At 39.3% G+C, this 20,165-nt stretch overlaps 1 protein-coding gene across 1 annotated transcript; it reads left to right on the forward strand.

Moving 5' to 3' along the window:
- Window positions 1–9,784: 9,784 nt before the first annotated feature.
- Window positions 9,785–15,757, forward strand: BEND6 (BEN domain containing 6). The gene is made up of 6 exons (XM_009999272.1): window positions 9,785–9,904; window positions 10,841–11,018; window positions 12,646–12,863; window positions 14,171–14,363; window positions 14,724–14,862; window positions 15,499–15,757. The coding sequence occupies exons 1-6, from the start codon at window positions 9,785–9,787 to the stop codon at window positions 15,755–15,757; spliced, it is 1,107 nt and encodes a 368-aa protein (XP_009997574.1).
- Window positions 15,758–20,165: the final 4,408 nt, after the last annotated feature.

Below are 20,165 nucleotides of genomic sequence, written 5' to 3' on the forward strand. Positions count from 1 at the left end.
TGCATGGTATGATTTCTGAAGAGTTGCTGAGGAAGTGAAAGGGTAAGATTGGAAAAGCTGTGTCTGCAGAGATCTGCTGATTTCCCCCAGTGTGAGCTGTGGGAATCAAGGACACACCACAACTCTGCAAAGACACCTCTCTACTCCTACAGATTCAGGCTTTGTGGATCTCATTTTGCAACTGTAAGACTCCCTGTATCAGTGAGCTTACAGAAGCAGGTCACATGCTAGATCTGGTGATGTGGACATAAGAATTGAGATGATGCATGGTATGATTTCTGAAGAGTTGCTGAGGAAGTGAAAGGGTAAGATCATGTCTTTTCACTAGTATGTAGGTATGCTTTAAGGACTATGTTTCTACTAATTAATTGTAATTCAGGAAAATATTCTGCTTAAATGACTACTTGACTGGTTAGAAGGGCTCTCTAATCACCTAATACTTCTTAACAAAATATCTGGCTTTTTTCTAATCAAAGAGGAACCAAAGGAAATAAAGGAAAAACAAAGAAGCAAGCAAAGTAAATACAGAAAATATCATAGTATGAGTATTATCAACTTCATTCAATGAAATTTACTTTCCCCCTCAATATTCTACTTCAGAGGTTACACACTCTCCCAAGTGTACTTTCTAGCAGTTTAAGCATGATGTATGAGATGATGTTGTGGGAATTTCTGTAGATTATTAAATGTTTTAAATCACATTCGTCAGCTAAAAGAATAACAATTTCTATCTTCCTATAAGCATCACATTTAAAAAAAAGAAAAAACAGCCCTGTTATATGAAATTATATGTTCTAAATTAAGCAAGGTTAATTGCAAACCTTTGTTCTGCAAAACTTGTAAAAGTGTTTGCTCCATACAGTGATTTGCATGTTTGAAGTGCATACTAGCATTAATTAATTCTCACAAAATCCTTGAAATGAGTTAAGTAGATAGTATTATTTCAGATTATTTGAAAAGAGAAGCTAAACTGTAAAGGTCATTCGATTTGCCCAAGACCAAACTGTTTGATTCCAATGCTGCAGAGTAGACCTCCCCCGGACTGGAACATTTTACCACCCACAGGTATCTTAGGTGACCATGTAAAACCAAATTCTGGCTGCTTTACATATATAGAGGTAATTGTCCTTATTTTGCAGGTTCATCAACTCACACAACTTGTGTGTTTTGATTGCCTCTGTTTATTAGACTGAATGTAAATCGAATGGAGTATGAGCCATGCAGTTGGGCACTCCCAGCTTTGTGTCACTGGAAAAATGCTGGCAGGAGTTCTGTGGGCATAAATTGACTTTGCAGACAGAGAGGCTGATCTTGAGCCTAGATTGAAATACGCTGCTAAAGCTCCTACGGCGCTTTTTTTTTGGTTTGGTTTGCGGATTTTTTTTTCCCAGCAGTGATATGCCCCTTTGTCCTTGGTTAAAATTTGCTCGCTGTTCATTTTTGGCAGTGTTTAACATAGCAGTTGTCAATCTGGATGTGGCCTTGCATCCTAGCGGGAATTGCGCTTCATTACTATTTTATGTGCATAATTGGAAGTTGTTTAAGGATTGTTTCAGACCAACATACAACACTTGTCAGGTATATTTTATACTAATTTATAAAGTTACATTGAACTACATACACTGAAAAGACATTTAATTTTTAAAGAGGGGAAAAATAGCTCTAATAAGGGTTGAGGTTGTTATCCTTGTAGGGAAGATAACTTTCTGTCAGTTCTTCTAGGTGCAGAACTACTTTTCATTGCAGTAATGTTCCCTGGAGTAAGAGGACAGTATGTGTGTCTCTTGTTCTAGCACATGACCTTTAATAGTAAGGCAGATTTATTTTTTTTTAACTAGAAATCATCAAGCTCATCCCCTCCTACCAACATTCTGTGAAATCAATGTAATGGATTAAAAGCTTTGGAGTAAAAAAGCAAGCACTTGGAGTATTAAGCAGGCATTTTGAACATTAACCAGGCATGACTTCTAATCTGTCAGCACTCACCTATGACAGCCAATAAAGACATGAGAGTAGAGATAGTTAAGATGCCGCTAGATTATTAAATACTGACCACAGCTCAAAGCTGGAATTTCCTAGCTGGTATTTCATATCTGTGCTCTTAGAGTTGAAAGGAGGATGTCACTGCTAGTAATGCTTTGGGGCAGCACAGTGTTTCAAAAGATACAGGATAGCATATGCCCCCTTATAAAAAAACTTAAGATGCCTCAGGTCATCAGTGAATTTGTCTGAACGAGTCCCATTTGAAAGTACATTAGTTGCATCTGCAGAGTATGACTGATATTTTTTCAGCCTTTTAGGAAAAAGATATGTGACTGCTTGGGCTGTTACAGAGCAAGTGCACAGTTTTTTGCACCTCAGCAGAGATTTGCATGTGATCAAACTGTTGCCTTCTTTAGACAAAGTAAGTTAATATATCACTGTTTTTTAACCTTTATCATTTGAGAGCTGTTAAGATGTGTTGTGTTGAATTACCTAAGCCAGAACAGAATGAGGACAGCCAAGGGTTAAACTCAAAAGAGCCATGCTGAATTATTTCACCTCCCAGGCTACTTACTGTTTCTAAGAGTTTGGCTATATTAACCCTCATGGAAAGAGCTTTCAAGTGACTATTCAAATTTCCGTAGTTTAGGTATTTCATTCAGTTCAATAAATAAACTGATTTTTCTGTTCTGTATATTAATACATTTTGTTGAGCATGGCATTTGCAAATAAGCAAATCCAAATGAGTATTAGTTTTCCATCTGTCAGCTGTAAAATAGCTTTTTAATAAAGATTCTAATCTGGGATATAGAATTAAGATCACTTCCTGCATCTTGTTTTTTGCCATCTTGTTATCTTATTGGGGACCCTTCACTGAGTGTGAGATTAAAAAACAGATAAATAGATGTATGTGATTTATAGGCATGTGAGGTATCTTAGCTCCTATTTAAACTCAGTTGAATCACTGGGTCCCAGAGAACAATTCACTGCCCTAAATTTGTGTGTTTAGTGCCATTTGAAGTGCCTGGTGTTAGTAACCACTGTCGTGAGCCTGGAAGAGGGTGTAGGTCCTATGTGAGATATGTGCCCATCAGAAGAGGCATTTGGAGGCCAGTCCTGATAATTGATGGTATCTTAAGGTTGCACTGTGCATTTAATTTTAGACAACTGAATTGAGCCCTAGAGCATTTGAAATAAGCTGTATTGCTCTCTAGGGAGCTTTAATTGTGTTCTAAAGGGGCTTGATGCTTATGACTGTTGGGAGTTTCTCAAGGCTGAGAAATCTCCAAAGGAACAGCAGTTGTGATAAAAGAACTGTGGGACATTTGTACTTCTGGAGTGGCAGCTGAAGGCCAAGCAGAATACCAGAGGACACTGGCACTAGATACCTATTTTTAGGAAGCCAAGTTGATCCCTAGATCTCTAGTAATTATGGTGATAACTTAGATAGCTGGTGCACCAGTGACACCTAAATGTAAGGACCTTAATCTAAAACTGAATCCTGCATGGAAACCCCAGTAATGATATCATGTGCTATCTTGACATTTATGAAAAGGAATGCCTTGTTTCACTGTTGAAAAAATTATTAGTTAGAACAAAAGTTTAGTACTTCTAGGCATGCTAAATATGCCTAGAAATATGGCTTAATAATTCTTTATTCATCCTTTCCTCAGTATTACAAATAATTGGATGGATGCAAAAGTCAGAGCTTTTTCAAATAATCTTCAAGCTTTTGATTTAAGCCACAGTCCTAAAAAGGTATTAATGTTATTTAATAGAATTTCTAGGTTGCTAAAATTCACAGCCTGGAGGGCACTAGTGTGAAAAATAATAATGGCTTCACAAATTCCTTGGATCATTCAAATGGATTTTAGGATGTTGGACAAGGTATGGGCCAAATGCTGTGTGTAATCCTGTGGAGTGTAAATGCTGCTGATACTTTGAAGTCAATGAGATGATCTGTGTAAGTAAGGCCACAAGATGTTGCTTTACCATGAACAGCATCACTTAAGAAAGTTTCTCAGATTATTTCATAGCTTATCACACCAGGATGGCAATTTGCAGCCAGGAAGTGAGTAGTTTGGGATCAGTAATAAAAATCATGTCACTTTATCCTTCCTGTGGAAGATAAGTGGGATCATTTCTGTGCATTTATAGTCTTGAAATTAATGTTCTGATAGATGCTCCCCTGGATTTCCATCTGAATTTGGAACACAGCAATACTGATGATTCTGGAAAATCTGTACTCTGTTTCTCAGCTGAGAGCAGCATATTTGAGCTTTTAACACGTATTTCCCCATGAAATGACTAAGATACCACACTTTAAATCTTTGGAGCAGTAGCAACACTTCTGCATTCTTCCAACAGGGCCTAATCCCACTGAAATCATTAGTCAATCTTAGAATGATTTCAGGGGAATAAGATTAGAACCCACAGCAGGGCATGTAACACATTTAAATATAGCAATGTTTTTCATCACAAATTTGTTACAGAAAACTGGGAATTTTGAGACATTATTGTAGCCTGAGATTTCTACACCAACATTGTATTTAGTATCCTGACAAGTTCAATGCAAAACACCATAGTCAAAGTAACATGAATCAAATCTGTGACTACCACTCATTATACGACTTGGAAATAAATAGTTGGAGTTAGATAGATTAATTTCTAACTCAGTAAAGGTTGACTTTTTTTCCAAGGAAAACTGGGATTATTGAAGGCTGAACTTAGAGGTTAGACAATATAAACTGTTAATACTTTATAATGAATCTGTGTTGCATGGTTATGGTACGGTTTTGCTGAAATCAGTGGCAAAGCCCTATTTTAAGCCACAGCAGAATCAAACTGATTGAGTGGGCCTGCAATCTCATGTTGTAAATTTGTAATACTCTACACTGCGTTTACTGAAAGGAAAGGGAAATAATGATCTCAGCATGCCATCTGCCAACTCTCTGGCTGAATGGAACAGACTATGTCAGTCAAAGGGTGAGATATGTCTTTAAATTACTTGTGTGGTTTTGGTTTTTTCGTTCTGTCTTTTTGGGTTGCATAGTAACAATATTCTGTATGCAAATTTGTGGCATCCGTGCAGAATGCGAGGTGTTAACATGTTTGTAAAAACTAAGAGTCCAATTAATCTTTCCTCTGCAGAGCTTTAAAATTAAATGGCTTCTTTCTTTTTGTTTTACCCCTTCTAAAAATTACCTGCTTCTAGAAAAAGTAAAGACAGATTAGTGTCTTAAAACAGTGATAGATCATAAACTTGCCTTTTAGACTTCTCTAATAAGTACCTAGTGTTTTCAAATGGAGAACATAGCAGAATCAAGTAACTTGGAAAACATAAGTGGCTTTCAAAGGTCATATAATTCTGTCTCTGTGGTTAGTAGCTGCACACAGGATAATGTCTGACCGATTATACATCTTCCAGTTAAACCACTGAACAAAGCTGTCAGTGTCAAAAATCTTACTTGATGGCTTGCAGAACTGCATAAGAAATATTTAAAGTAGATAATTAGATAAAGTTTAACAGACTTCATTCTCTTGGCTCCCTATAGCAGAAGGTCTATTGGAATATATCCTACAGCTTAAAAAATAGAAAAAGCTAATACAGGATTGATTGGACCAAGCCAGCCTCTATACAGAGACATACCTACCCCTATATAGTCACTAAATAGTCAGCAGAGAGAAATAGGCTCTCCCAGACAGTTAGTCATCTGCTCTCTTTTAGACGCATGTGTTAGGGTGAGATGAATCACCTCTCTCTGTGGTGAGTGAGCCAAAAAATGACTAGACAACCTCTCACTTTTAAGGTAGTTAAAGTTCGATAAGATTAATCCCATTTCCTAAGATATATTTTTTCCTAATGATACAATATATTTTGCCTTTGATCTGTTTTGGCAAATAAAACATTTTAGAGGGAGGAATCTGCAAGCAGTCCTGACTCAGACAAAGTTCACATTGACTCCAGTGGGAGAAAAGGGTGAGAAAACACTGCAGGACTTCTCTTCTAGTAAGTGAAATATTCAACTGTTCCTTTTCCTCATTAGAGACATTTTGTTCTACCTTTCCATTCGCTTTAATCACTGGCTAGAGATGATGCTGGCAGACAGTTAGGTATTATCCCCAGGGCCCATGGATTGTCACAATAAATTCTGTGAAAAGACATAGTTTGATTAATGTCTACTGCAGAAGCTGAAGCCATAGCTCCATAACAGAAAAATACTAGCAATCAACTATTGCACTCTGGTACTTTTATTTGGCAATGTAATAGTTTTGTCATTTTATTTGTAATGCAAGCAGCTGAGCTGTCGCCCAGCAGAACCACAGCAGAGGAGAGGTGACCTGGCCAGCCTCTGCTGCTGCCCCACAACTGCTTTTCTGCCTTGGTCCCTTCAAACAGGGAGGAGCAGGACTGAGCACAAGCCTTGGAAAGCTGCTGGGAGGCTTTCAGGCTCTGGCCAGGAGCTGAAGAAATGCATCAACCCCATTCCTCCTCTAATGGCTCTTTGTGAAATCCAGTGCATATTTCTCTTAGCATCCTATGAAGCTTATATTTTAACTTGGCAGCTGTTAAGACTCTTGGTAAAATCAGTTTAGCTGTTTACTAGTACATCCTCCCACCACAGGCAAGAATTCTGACAGCTTAAAAGAGCTTTATAGATAATGTAAACAAATTGCTGAGTGCTTGAGTCCTGCCATGACCGTGGTAGAAATTGTCCCTTACTTTGAGTGATGGGATGGATTTTTGTGGATCCAGGTGCTTGTCTGGTGTAAAAACTAGCCTGGTGCATCACAGAGTCTATCAGTGGCACCAGGCTGCTGTTGTGGGCTCCAAGCACCCAAAAGTCCGTGTGTCAATTGACTTCATTAAGCTGTTCAACACATATGCAAATCTAATACCTTCCCAAAGCTGCTTCCCAAAGCTACTGGTGTGCTAGGCCAGCACATCGTGTATGTGAATAGCCCCAGTGGTGAGAGGAATCATCCCTTCCCCTCCCTGCTCTGAACAGCCTGCCTATTCAGCAATGTCCCTGGAAATCTCAGGCTGGCTTGCTCACCCTACACAAGTGCAGACTGTGAGCATGTCCCATGGCTCAGAATATTTGTCTCAATACAACATGAAACAACATACAAGCTGTTAGAGGACTATAGGGAAACATTAGAAAAATACACGAGCCAGTCAGTCAGGTGTTCATCTTAGCACACTGACAGTTCTGGCTTTGGTGCAATTCTGCTGACTTTATGTGGGTTTAGGAGGGTAATGAAGTAGGTCACAACTGCCAAGGGCCAAGGAGAGAAAGCTCAAAGTACTTCATTTGAGAATGGAAGAACTCAGTGATGGGGACTGTTGTCCTGTGTTGATCAGGGTAGAAGTTAACATCTTTGTGATGGATGAGAAATGTTAAGCTAACTGGGGCATATACTCAAAAGCAGTTTGAGTAAGAAGGAAAACTACTGATGGTCAATGTGATTGCATGCATGGGCTGTTTTAAATTGTTGAATGATCCATTTCTGTAATGTGAGAATCCACTCGGCATGGATGAGTGGCAGAATGAGGCCTCTGATGATTCACAGACATTCAGGCAGCTTCCTCTCCAGAATTTACATGGGATGGTTGTTTCCTGGTCTTTCTAACTTGCTTTACAGAAAATTAATGTGAATTCTTGCAAAAAGTCTCCTTTCTTCAGTAGGGCAGTGCTTAACAAACCCACTGCTATCACACTCAACACATTCTGTGTAAAAGCATTATTTAATATGCTTTCTAATGGCAACTTCTTCCGCTGCTTGCCTAATTGTATCAGGAAACATGTTGACAGGAGCATAGTTGTCTTTTGCAAATTAACCAATTCACCCCTGTGTGAAAAAACAGGTCTTTTGAGGTGTAGCACAGACATGGTGAACAGTGGTGAGCTGGTCTTCTGCAAACAAATTGACATTGCTTCTTAGAGTGCTACAGTCAGATTTTCTCACTTTGACATAATAGCTCCATGTATTTCTCTTCTCTTAGCTCTGAGTTACCTTTCTGACAGCCCCTGCATGAGGTATTAGATTTGCTTCTGACTGATTGAGGCCAAGTAAATCACAAATCACACTGTCACATCTGGGAATTCATAAGTTTGCAGCTTTGTAACATTACCTCTATGAACTGACAGGCCAAACTGTTGTCTGCTGGAAAGAAGACCAAGGTGTGACAAAATCAGAGTTTCTATTTATTGTTTTTATCTGATTTAATAATTTTAAAGTAGAAGGTATCTTCTCTAATGGAAGCACTTAAATTAACCAGTTGCACTTCTAGTAGAGTTTAATAGAACCATAGAGTGTTAGAATGGTTTGGGTTGGAAGGGTCCTTAAAGATCAGCTAATTCCAACCCCCCTGCATGGGCAGGGACACCTCCCACCTAGACCAGGTTGCTCAAAGCCCCATCCAACCTGGCTTTGAACATTTCCAGGGAAGGGGCATCCACAGCTTCCTCAGGGCAACTTGTTTCATTGTCTCATTTCCCTCACAGTAAAGAATTTCTTCCTAATATCTAATCTGAATCTCACCTCTCTCATCTCTAAAAATGTTACCTCTTATCCTGTCACTGCATGCCCTTTTAAAAAGTGCCTCCTCAGCTTTTTTGTAGGCCCCTTTCAGGTACTGGAAGGCTCAGCTTAATTTGAAAAATAAAACCCAAATTATTTCTTGTTTCCCTCTCCCAGAGTGGAATGTCATTGCTTTAAAAAGCCCATAAATTTTACTTTGCCCTACAAATATTGTTTATATAAGCAAAGGATTTAACTGTGTATTTGTGTCTGAGTTCTCCTTGTTGGTTATTCTTCATGAAGCAGCCCAGCTCTCTTCCAGTCCTTGGCCTGTCATTTCTAATGTACATCAAGTTTTCCACTGCCAGAATGTGTCATACCTCATCCAGTCATTTGTCCTGTGTTGTTCTACATTGGTTTTTCATGGCTGCAATTGTACATCTTGTTGCCCATGAGATGATTAATACAACCCTGGCATTCATACCTCCCTTGAAATAGCATGTAGGGCTAATATATTCTCTCACTCAAGGGAACATTACCACATGTGTATGTTTTAGTCAGAGGCTGTACTTACAACTTCTGTTGGGGCAAATGTAGTAGTAATAGAGATCCTGGGCAGAAGATGAGATTGATCAGGCATGGTATTAATGAGGAAGCAAGGGGTCTTGTGGGTGAAAGCTGTTCTTTATGCATAGTTTTTGAGGCACCTGTCTGATGTACGTCTTGAGCAGACCATCTCCCATCTTTCAGGGGAGGTAGAGCACCCTGCTTTGCTAGTTTTCCCCTCCTTATCCAGGACATTTTTATATAAGGTAATTACCCAAATCCAGGAATAGGAGAGTTATTTGGGGCTTTTTAAGGTATTGTAACATTCCTGTGGCATGACATGGTAACAGCTATTTTTCCTATGACATCCCGCAGGCAGTGTGTGCAGGAAAACCACTTAACAATGAAAAAATTCACACTGTTTGATTTTGTTAATGATAATTCACTGCAAATTGGAGAAACTTCATGGATACAGGACCTTCCCAGTGATGACAATGAACTAGAAAGACTTCTGAAACCAAATGAGCATGTACTAGTAAACTGGCCTGTGGGAGAAAGAAAGACAGAAAAGCACCTGGTGAAAGTTGTGTACATGAGTGGTGAGTGCAGTTCCAGAACATTTGTCTGATAAGAATTTTTATTCTAATTCTAAAGTATTGCTACCTGATTTTCTGTGCTTTTGCCTTTTTTTCCCATCACTTCAGATGACCCCCAGGAGCTGGTGGAAATGATGCAAAAGATATTACGAGCAGATGAAATTACAAAAATACAAGTCCTTGGAAAAGGCAAGAGGAAAAGGATAGAAATGATATTCTCAGAGAGTGAAGACAGTGACCTGGATAAAGAACAGGTAAGTTTCTGTGCCTGGTATTGGTAGGCCCACACTGGAATGACACAGACCATAGCTATTGATTCTTCATAATATAATACACAAAATATGTGTGGTAAAGGTAGGAATGCAAGCTTAACATGGTAGCTTAGCACAATAACCTGTCAGGTAGCTAGGCAAATAGACTTTGTCCTTAGCTATTTAAAGAGAGAAGACTTGAATGCTCTATAGCTCCACTACATTTTCTCCCGTAAGACAGAAATCTGATCCCTGCATAAGGAAGGACCAGGTTTTCAGAGCTTTGCATTGTACTGAGATCTGCAGTGACAAAATGTGGGGAAGAAAATGTAACTCTTAACAAAAAGCTGTAACTGTATTTCCAAAAGTACTGGCCAAGAATGTCAAGTGCACAGTGAATAAATACTGTAATTAAAGGCTCTGTAGGAATGGAAAGGCACTATTAAGCTCTTGTTTACAGGGGAAGATGATGAGGCATGTAAAAAGAAAGAAATCATTGCAGGCATCGGCTCCTGCCAACATCCTGAGTCAACTTGAAACATCTTTAATTAACAAACAGGTAAACACCTTCAGCAATTTTAATGTATTGAGCAAAAACAAACTGAATTATACTTGTTTAGAGGGGCATAAGTTTTAGTGAAGTTAATGGTTCCAAAAGACACTACCTCAGAAAACTGGTGAATGGACAACAGAGAGAGAAGTACCTCAGGGTTATGTATCACGTGCACATTTCATTTTTAATTCCAATAGGAATGGTAATATCTGTGTTCAGTAACAGCTATTATTAAAATGCAGAGTCTGTTTGTAGATTCTGTGCACAAAAAGAATATTCTGAATTAGCCAGATATTTTAATGTAAGTTTTAATGCTTTAATTTTATGTTGTTATTGCTCTAGATAGCACATTTTACTTATTTTGTTGTTGTTGGCTTTTCTTTCAGAGAGAAACATACTCAGGAAGCAACTTTCTGTACAGTGAAAGTAGCAGTGATGATGAAGAGCCTTTATTTCAACTATCCAAGGTAGAACTGTGTGCCAAAATAAAAAGTCTCAAGAGGAAGCTGACAGATACCATGAGAGAAAACTGCCGCCTAAGACAGGCCCTGGTGATGCTTCAAGGTAAAGTCAGAAGTACTTTGATGAAGAGGAAAGCCTGAAGGTCATGAAAAGTTTGATTTATAAGAGGCCATTGGGATGGAAATTATGGATGCTAAAGCACCTGACATGACCAAGGCCTACCATTAGCATCAAAGTCTTTGATACATGGCAACATTTAATTCCAGCAGCACTTAGAAAGAACTGTCTTACATGGAGGCCATGCAATCATAGAGTTAGAAATGGGAAAATCTATCTAAATCCTGTCAGTCATTCCCAAGATAACCTTTCTGCATGCTGTGTGTAGCCATCAGCTAAGCTCAAACACTCCACTGACCAGTTCAACTAATCTTATTTTTGAAGTTATTCTTGATCTACTAAAATTTATTTATTATGGAATGACTTAATTAGTGTAGTAATACCTCATTATTTATAATCTGAGTTAGTTCCAGGTACAACAAATGTAGTCTTTTTCCAGAGGTGAACCAGTGTATTCTTTTATAAATTAATCCATTATCTCTGATCACTTCTGAAGCCCCTCTTACTTCTCTCTCTTCCTTACTCTGAGGCAGCCAAGATTGAATTCAAAATTTCAAAACATGAGTGAATGAATAAGGTTTAAAGTGTGTTTTCTGCTTCTGGCCAGCTACGTCATAGCATCCCTACACAACCTCATATCCCTTTTTTTATTGCCATATGATTTTGCATGTGCTTATCAGTTCCATTGTCCACCTGATATTGGTCTGTATGTTATTAATCTTGATTTGAGTAATTAATTTCCACTTTTCTGAATATTACTTTAAAATATTTTATTTGTGTCTGACAACTTTTCTTACACATTTAGGTCCATTTGCCTTACATCTTAAGTATTTTTCTAGCAATTCACTGGTTCTGTATCTTGCTGGTTCTTCCAGCTCTTGCATCTTTTTGCTCTGCTGAATTAGTGCTGGAATAGGTTGCCTAGGGAAGCTGTGGAAGCCCCATCCCTGGAGATGTTCAGGGTCAGGTTGGATGTGGCTTTGTGCAGTCTGGTCTAGTGGGAGGTGTTCCTGCTCATAACAGGAAGGTTGGAACCTGATGATCTTTAAGGTCCCTTCCAACCTTAACCATTCTATCATTCTGTGATTCTATGAATTGATTCTTAATGGACTCAGTAGAAGTTTATATTTGAAAATAAATAGTACTTGCAGAAAGCCATTTGAAATATATACTCTATAGATTAAAAAAAGAAGGAAAAAAAAATGCAGTCTATTTAACTTCATTGAAGCAAAAAAAAAATAAAAATCAGACATAACATAACTTAGCCCATACTCAACATCTTTATAGACTCATAGAGACTTTGAAATAGAACAAAGAAAACAGAGAAATAGCCAGCTTAGTGCCTTGATAGGCATAAACTAATGATTCCCCTTAGCCTTCCTGAGAACTGATCTTATTCTAAAAACAGAGGCCAGATTTTCGTGGGTGGGAACAGCAGAACGACAGGAAAAGCTTTAAGAGAATAGAAAAAAGTATGTTAAAGCATTTTTGCTGACTACTTTTAACTCTTTTGCAGTATGACAGGCATCTTACTACAAAAATATACATCCTTACCCAATTAGAGTCTGAAAGCTTCAATTACTTTTACCCACCACTTTCCACTTGATTTCAGTGTTGCCACAGGCAGTCACCCATTTTGAGGAACTGGTAGGGATGGCTGAAGCACTGCTCAAAGGGGGAGTGACATCCTCTGCATCCAGTCTGCATCCACATGCTGTTTGGAAAGCATCTAACAACCCGTTAGCAGATTCATATGCGGCTGTGCATAGTAACTCCAGCTCACCAATAACTCTGAATGTGGAAGATGAGGAGCAACAGGCTGAAAAACAGGTCAGTTAAAGGGCAACTTTAGACATAACATTTAAAACTTTATACAGTACAAGCTTTACTGTTACAAATATAAAAAATAACCATCAGTAAAAATAATTTTATTATCATTTGGTTGATGATGTAACTAATGAGCTCCTTTTGTGCAGAAGGTTCTTTCCCTGTGAAACACTAGGCTTAATTAAGTGTGCTGAATTAAGAATACTCTCAAACTCACTTTGGTTTCAGTGGCTTTGTATATCTGTGGCTAAGGGCACAATGCTCATGCATGATGGAAATACTGAGATCCAGGGACAACTTCCAGCCTTTGAATGCCAAAGGGGAATAGTAGTGTTTCAGAGATAATCTTAGAAAAATACCAGCAGTCTGTTTAAACTGTTAATAAGAAAATGGAGAATGCTATGTTTCTGGTTTTGTTCCATGGATGGATGGATAGATAACTTGGTAAAGATGTTCCCCTATTCTGTGTAATTATAACAGAACATAACTGAGAAATCTCAGGCACAGAGACTGTACATGAAAAATACAAAGACCCAACCAAAAGAATAATTCTAGCTTCTGCATTGACAAAATGCATAAACATTCTTATGCCCTGGGTCATGCCAGTCAATGAAAACCATTCTTGTGTGATGTCATGGAGTTCTAAAAAACAAATCTATTAAGAATGATCATGGTATGTTTTCACTGAATATTTCAATACACAAAAATACACAAAATTCGACCTAACTTCTCCAAAGAAATAAAAAGACATGAGTTTGTAAGCAAACAAGCCTAACTTAATAGAGGTAGCTCCAAATTTCCCATCAGGAAAGTTCAAATACTTAGGCTGTACAACTGCTGTGTGTAGAAGTCGCTCTCAAAGCCCCAGACCAGATGTCACAGTTCTTAGGGCATGTCTGCTTGGAGGCAGAAATATTAGTTTGGGCATAGTGCCATGCTCCCGGAGGCTGTACAGAATCCATGCCAGAACTGGACCACAGCCAGCCTTCATGAAGTGCAAGCAGAAGGATGCAGATACATCTGAACATGTCCTGTTTCTGCTAGCAAGTAATAAGGATCACTTGGTTGTTTGCAAGGACAGATGGGCACCTTAGTCTGCCCCTCACTGGAAAAAAAATAAAATCAACCTGCACATACAGTTGCAAGTGTTGAATGGTTTGCAAGGTTAGTGTTGATCTCAAGCACACAGATGGCAGAGATTACTTTTGAAATTCTGTTTTTTTAAAAAATAATGTATTTTCAGAAGTAATACTATATGATATCTCTAGAGAACTGCAATAGTTATGCCTATGACCAATTTTGTTTTCCAGTTCAAGATTGAAAAGTGGCAGATTGCACTTTGTAACAAGAGCAAACCTCAGAAGTTTATAAATGATTTGATGCAAGCACTTTATACACATGAATACATGGCTACACACAGCCTGACAGGTGCAAAGTCCTCCTCTTCAAAGGATAAAGCAGCAAAACCAGCTATGAATCAAAACGAAGTTCAGGAAATCATAGGTGATGACTTTTAACATTATTCCATGTGGCACTGATTTGACAGAGGGCTTTCTCTGAGGGAGGGGCTGTAATGCTTAGCAGCTGGTCTGCTCAGGTGATGTGCTGTTTCATATTTCCTTCTTCAGCTGCATACTTTTTTAACCCATCTGTTAAAAATACTGTCACTGACAGTGAGGCCCAGCAATATTGAAGAGCTGCCATATGCACAATTTAAGAAGTAGTGAGCAAAGATAGCAAACCAACTAGAGATGAAGCTAAGGTAGCTGGAAATTTCAAAGATGGAATACATGCATTTTAGATCATACACATGTGGTTTCCCTGATTTGGAGGTCTCATATATATAATCACTTTATTTTACAGGAATCACAAAACAGTTATTTCCAAACACAGATGATGCCTTAATTAGGCGAATGATGGGACAAAAACTGAACAATTGCACCAAGAAGCCAATTTTAAGCAAAGACCTTAACTCAGGTGCTTTCCAGAAGAATAGCTTTTGGTAAGTCTGACGAAAAACATTATAGCCTGCAATGTGTAATTCCATATATTACCCTTTAGTAACAAAATCTAAAAGCAATCTTAAAATTACCATGAAGATACATGTTCATATATGCATATGAAGATACTTTGATCAAAATTTCTGATTTAGATTTGGTGTTATTTACTTTATTATTCTCTGTAGACCCTCCAGAGACCAGACAATTCCATTTTCATGTCACCTGTTGTGCCTCAACTAACCCACAAGTAAATGATAGAAGTACTGTAGGAAAGTGAAATGAGTTACAGAATTAGCTGCATTCTTTTAATGCCAGAAGAGTCTAAATTATTTGGGCAGAGGAATTCTTATATAATATTTTGTTTACTGTGAGCCTTCGTAGATTCCTTACCCACCTACTCTGCCTTTCGCCAGAATATGGTTACGATTCAAAAGAAGGAATTCTGAGTTAAATCCAACGACACAGACAAGTCACCATCTCAGAACTATTGGGCTAAGGTGAAATAAGAAAAAGGAGAATGTGTCGATGAAGTTAGTTAACTAGCTAATAAGCAAAACCCACTGCTCAGAAACCAAGAACAGCAGTAATTGTATATTTCATGTTAATATCTCAAGCTTAGTTATAAATTGTCTTAACAGTGGTTCAACAGCTGCTCCTCAGGGCATCATCCCTTCAGCCGTGCCTCCCAGCACACAAGACCAGCAGGATGATGATTCACCAGCTGCTAATGCACTATTTCAGCAGAGTGACATCTGTCTGACTCCCACCACACAAGATCAGCAGGAGTGTTTCAAACCCACTTCTTCTAAGGTGGAATCTCATCTTGCCAGAAGCTCACCAGCCCCCTCTCCCAACCAGGGCTGCGGACAGAATATCAGGAATTCAGACAAGGAATAACAGAAGGCACTTTGTACCAGCTCAAATTCTTAACCAAGATTAAGGAATAGTGTAAAATAAAAAAGAAATAATATCTAAATGGGCCTAGCAACAGCAGACAGAGATACAACAAGCAGAATAGAAGACAGAACCATTTTTGCAAACAATATAAAATCCCACGGCCTAGAAAACAATGAATGTATATTAATATATTGGGCTTTACGGTATTATTAAATATATGCATGTTATGCAGTAATTCAAAAAATATAAACTTGTTTTGAAGAATATAAGAAGAGTTCTCCTTAGTTAAGAAAAAGCCATTACTTTAAGTAATACCAAAAGAATGTGTAAGAGGAACCTTAATCCCCTTGCATTCGCCTTGACAGCTGATGGAAAAACACTTGACTGATCAGAGAAAGGTATTGCATATTAATACAAAAAAAGATAAGAGAGGTATGAAAAGAGAGCAGAAAGATTCACTGATGAAATAAAGACCATGACCAGCACAGGATTAGAAAGCACAGGGCTGCATGAGCAGAGAAGAAATAAAGTATTTAAGGATGCTGTTAATTTGGAAAGAAGAAAACATTCTTAGGGCAATGAAACTGCAGCTCTCAAAATGTGTGCAGAAAGAAGCAGCTTATTTTTAACCTCTGAAAGTTCGAAAGGCAATTAAAGAAGCCCTGTTCCCTCTTAGCTCAGGGAAGAGTCCTCCAGGACACCCTGTTTGGTTCTGGAGGCCAGGGCTTCTCTCAGGCAATCTGCTGCTGGTACTCTGCTGGTTTGGCAGCTTTCACTCTCCTGTGGGAACAACATGTCCATAGGATAAGAGCACCAGGTCCCTCCAGCTGGGAAATGGAGGACAGTCTCTTGGCAGAGATGCCAACCTCTGTGGTTTGATTTTGGCATGCTACCTCTTGCTTAGAGAGAGGGTGGACAAGAAGAGCATTCCTCATGGGATTGGGACCAGAAAAATCCCAGCAACTGGGTAGTTCCTCTTGAGATCTGACACCACTTGTCCAAGGGAACAGCTGACAGTCACACACCCTGTAACTGCCTGAGGAGAAGGATATGTACATATTTTTCCTCATGGACTGATTCCAGGTCTACAGTGTGTCTGTAGCATGGGAAGGAGAGAACACTTCAATTATAGCATTCGTTCTTCAGTGTACTTTTCCCAGAACAGAAAGTACTAATAGTTAAATCTATTTCATACATGGCAAGCAAGCAACTAAGAAAGCAAAATGAAAAAGAAAAACAAACAAACAAAACAAAACAAAAAAAAACCCCAAACAACCAAACAAATAAGAATCCACAGCATGAAGTTGAAGAAATACAGCTTGATTTGAGGATTTTTAGAACCCAGGAGATACGAATTATAGAAATAAATTAGAAGTAGTATTAGGGTGAATGCTGGAGAAAAAAAATCTGAATAAAAGGTTAGCAGCTAAATACCTTGAAAGGGAAGTGCTGCAAACCTAACTGCTACAACAATACACTAATGCACTGTGGAGAAGACTTTTGTGTGGGCTGGCATATGAGTCAAGTGATCTGCTAGCATTTTTCATCTCTCATGTCTTATCAATTTCTTGAAGATAGGATCAGGATGAAAGCAGGTATGAAATATGATGGAAGTTCCATGTCATGTTATCTAATTAACATTCTACAATGTAACAGAGGGATGTTTGCTCTTATGTACATTTTGTATATGTAATTGTATGTACAGCATATAAGAATGTATATAGTTAATAATATTTTTTAAACAACTTTCTATCAAATAAAATGAAACATTACTATGTCTTGGTTCTATTTTATCATCCTTGCTGCCTTTCAGGCCTTTTCTTACATCACCCTCTGTTGTACACACTAACATGTAAAGTTGCTTTTTTTTTCCTCTTGCTCACTTTTTTTTTCTCTTTTTCCTTAGTAACTGTTCTGAAGCCAGCTTCTGTAAAGCAAAGGCTCTCTAATGTTCAGGTTGTCACAGCTGAAACTGCACAGCTGCAGTGGTTTAGGTATTTGGGAGGTGTAGAAGCACTTGGGCAGGTACATGGAGCCAAGGATGGGCAGCTGCTCTCCCTGAAGCTGGTGCAGTGCTGCAGATCACGCTGTAACGTGCTTTTCTATTCTGCTGACTTGGTAAGTTGGCAAAGGAAAACCAGGGGAGCTTTCACATCCTGTGTCCACCCTGACTTTGCTGTGAGGTTTGGACTTCAAGGTCTTCACTCATGAAGAGCAGACCATGAGTACCCCGTGCTCTCCTAGTTTTGTCTGCTCCTACCTTCAGAAAAAAAAAAAAAAAAAAAAAAAAAAAAAAAAAATTAAAAAAAATTACTATGCTCTTACTGAGTTAGACAGTGAATGTGCCTTGCAGGTGACCCACCAGCCAGGTCCAGCAAGCAACATCTTTTCTGTTCTCTGTGAAACAAACTCTGTATAAGAATGTTACTAAGCTGACCCAAACTGGGAAGCCTGTGCTTTCCTAGGAATTAGCTGAAATAAACTCATTTTGGAATTCAGAGTTTTATTAGCATATTGGAAATGCTGACTGATTGCATGGCAATTCCCTTACTACCTTTTTTTTTTCCTAGGTGTTGTTTTGGATGGGTCATTGTAAGAGTAAACACTTACATGAATTATTGAAAAATTCATATTCAAATCAGTGTAATTTTCATAGGGTACCAGAGTTCAGAAAAATAATGCCACCTTGCTGTTCTAGTAACTTTTTACTATTGCGCTTCATGCCTGTTCTTGAGAATCAAAAGTAATTTATTTGCATGACCATGGGACTCTGCTTTTAGATTACCATCTGCTAGAGAGAGATGAATCTACCTCACTAAGCAGGGCAAAGCTATTTTCACCAGTAGAATGGGTGACCGCATAGGGAGGGCTTTAAACTAAGAATGGAGAGGGAGAGTAATCAGCAGCCTTGTGAGGGTGTGATGGACGTGGTCAAAGAGCAAAGGGCATGGGGTGACATGGCAGGAATGGACACAAAATCAACAAGATGGGGCTTCAGTGGGGTCATGTCTAGTGCTTGCATGTAAGCAAGGAAACACCTACAAGGCATTGTGATGGAGACTGCCTTTCTAGGCAGTCAACGTGCTGGGATACCTCTCTAAAGTGCCTGCATACTAATGGATACATGGAGAATAAACTTGATGAGCTAGACTGTGTGCAGCTGCAGGGCTACGACCTTTTTGGGATCACAGACATGGTGGGATGGGACCAATGGCTGGAGTTTAAAAATTAAGGGAGACAGGCTCTTGAGAAAGGACACACTAGGAAAACAAGGACAGGAAGTTGCCCTTTATGTGAAAGAGCAGTTGGAATGTATTGAGCTCTACCTGGGGATGGTGGAGTAGTTAAGAGAAGAAAGGCAAAGGTGACAATGGGTGTCCTACTGCCTGACCAGAAAGAACAAGCAGATGAAGTAGATAGGAGCAGCCTCATGTTCACAAGCCCTGGTGCTTGTGGGGGACTTCAACCACCCAGATGTTTGCTGGAAGGACAACACAGCAGCCCTTGTCTTTCAGGAAAGTGAGATTGCTTTGTGGAATACCACCTGGCTCCCTTTTTTGTGCAGAACTCAATACTAAAGGAAGTATCTCAACTTTGTGTGTGGATTTGCTTTTTGCACACTGGGTGATGGACCCCACTTTTTGGGACAACAGAACTACACATCCATCAGCCTCTCCCTGATCTCTGGGAAAGTGGTGGGTCAGCTAACCCTTGAAATGATTTGCAGGCACTTCAGCTACAACAAGATCATCAGGAGTCATCAGTTTGGTATCACCAAGGGGGGAAGTCATGCTTGACCAACTTGTTAAACTTCTATGATAAAATTATTGGCCTGGAAGATGAGGGGATAGCGATGGATACTGTCAATCTGAACTTCACAGAATCATGGAATGTATTGCATTGGAAGGTCATGAAGTCCGTGTAGTCCCTAAAATAAGTAGGGATATCTCCAACTAGACCATATTGCTCGGAGCCCAATCCAGCCTGACCATTAATGTCTCCAGGGATGAGGCCTCCACCACCTCTCTTGGCAACCTGTTCCAGTGATTCACCACACTCATCATAAAGAGCTTCTTCCTAATGTCCAAACTAAATCTATCCTGCTCCAGCTTGAAACCATTCCTCCTTGTCCTATCATTACATGCCCTAGTGAGCAGCTCTTCCCCAGCCTTCTTATAGGCCCCTTTCAGGAATTGGAAGGTGACTGTAAGATCCCCCTGGAGTCTTTTCTCCAGGCTGAACAGTCCCAACACCCTCAGCCTGTCTTCACACGAGAGGTGCTCCAGCCCTCCGACCGTGTCCGCTGCCCCCTTCGGACACACGCTCCAACAGGGCCGCCCCTTTTCTGTGCCGGGGGCTCCGGCGTCCGTGAGATCCCCACAGAGAAGGGCAGGGCTGGGCAAGCCGG

This window comes from Chaetura pelagica, unplaced genomic scaffold (assembly GCF_000747805.2).
Source record: "Chaetura pelagica isolate M959 unplaced genomic scaffold, ChaPel_1.0 scaffold90, whole genome shotgun sequence".
Lineage (NCBI taxonomy): Eukaryota > Metazoa > Chordata > Aves > Apodiformes > Apodidae > Chaetura > Chaetura pelagica.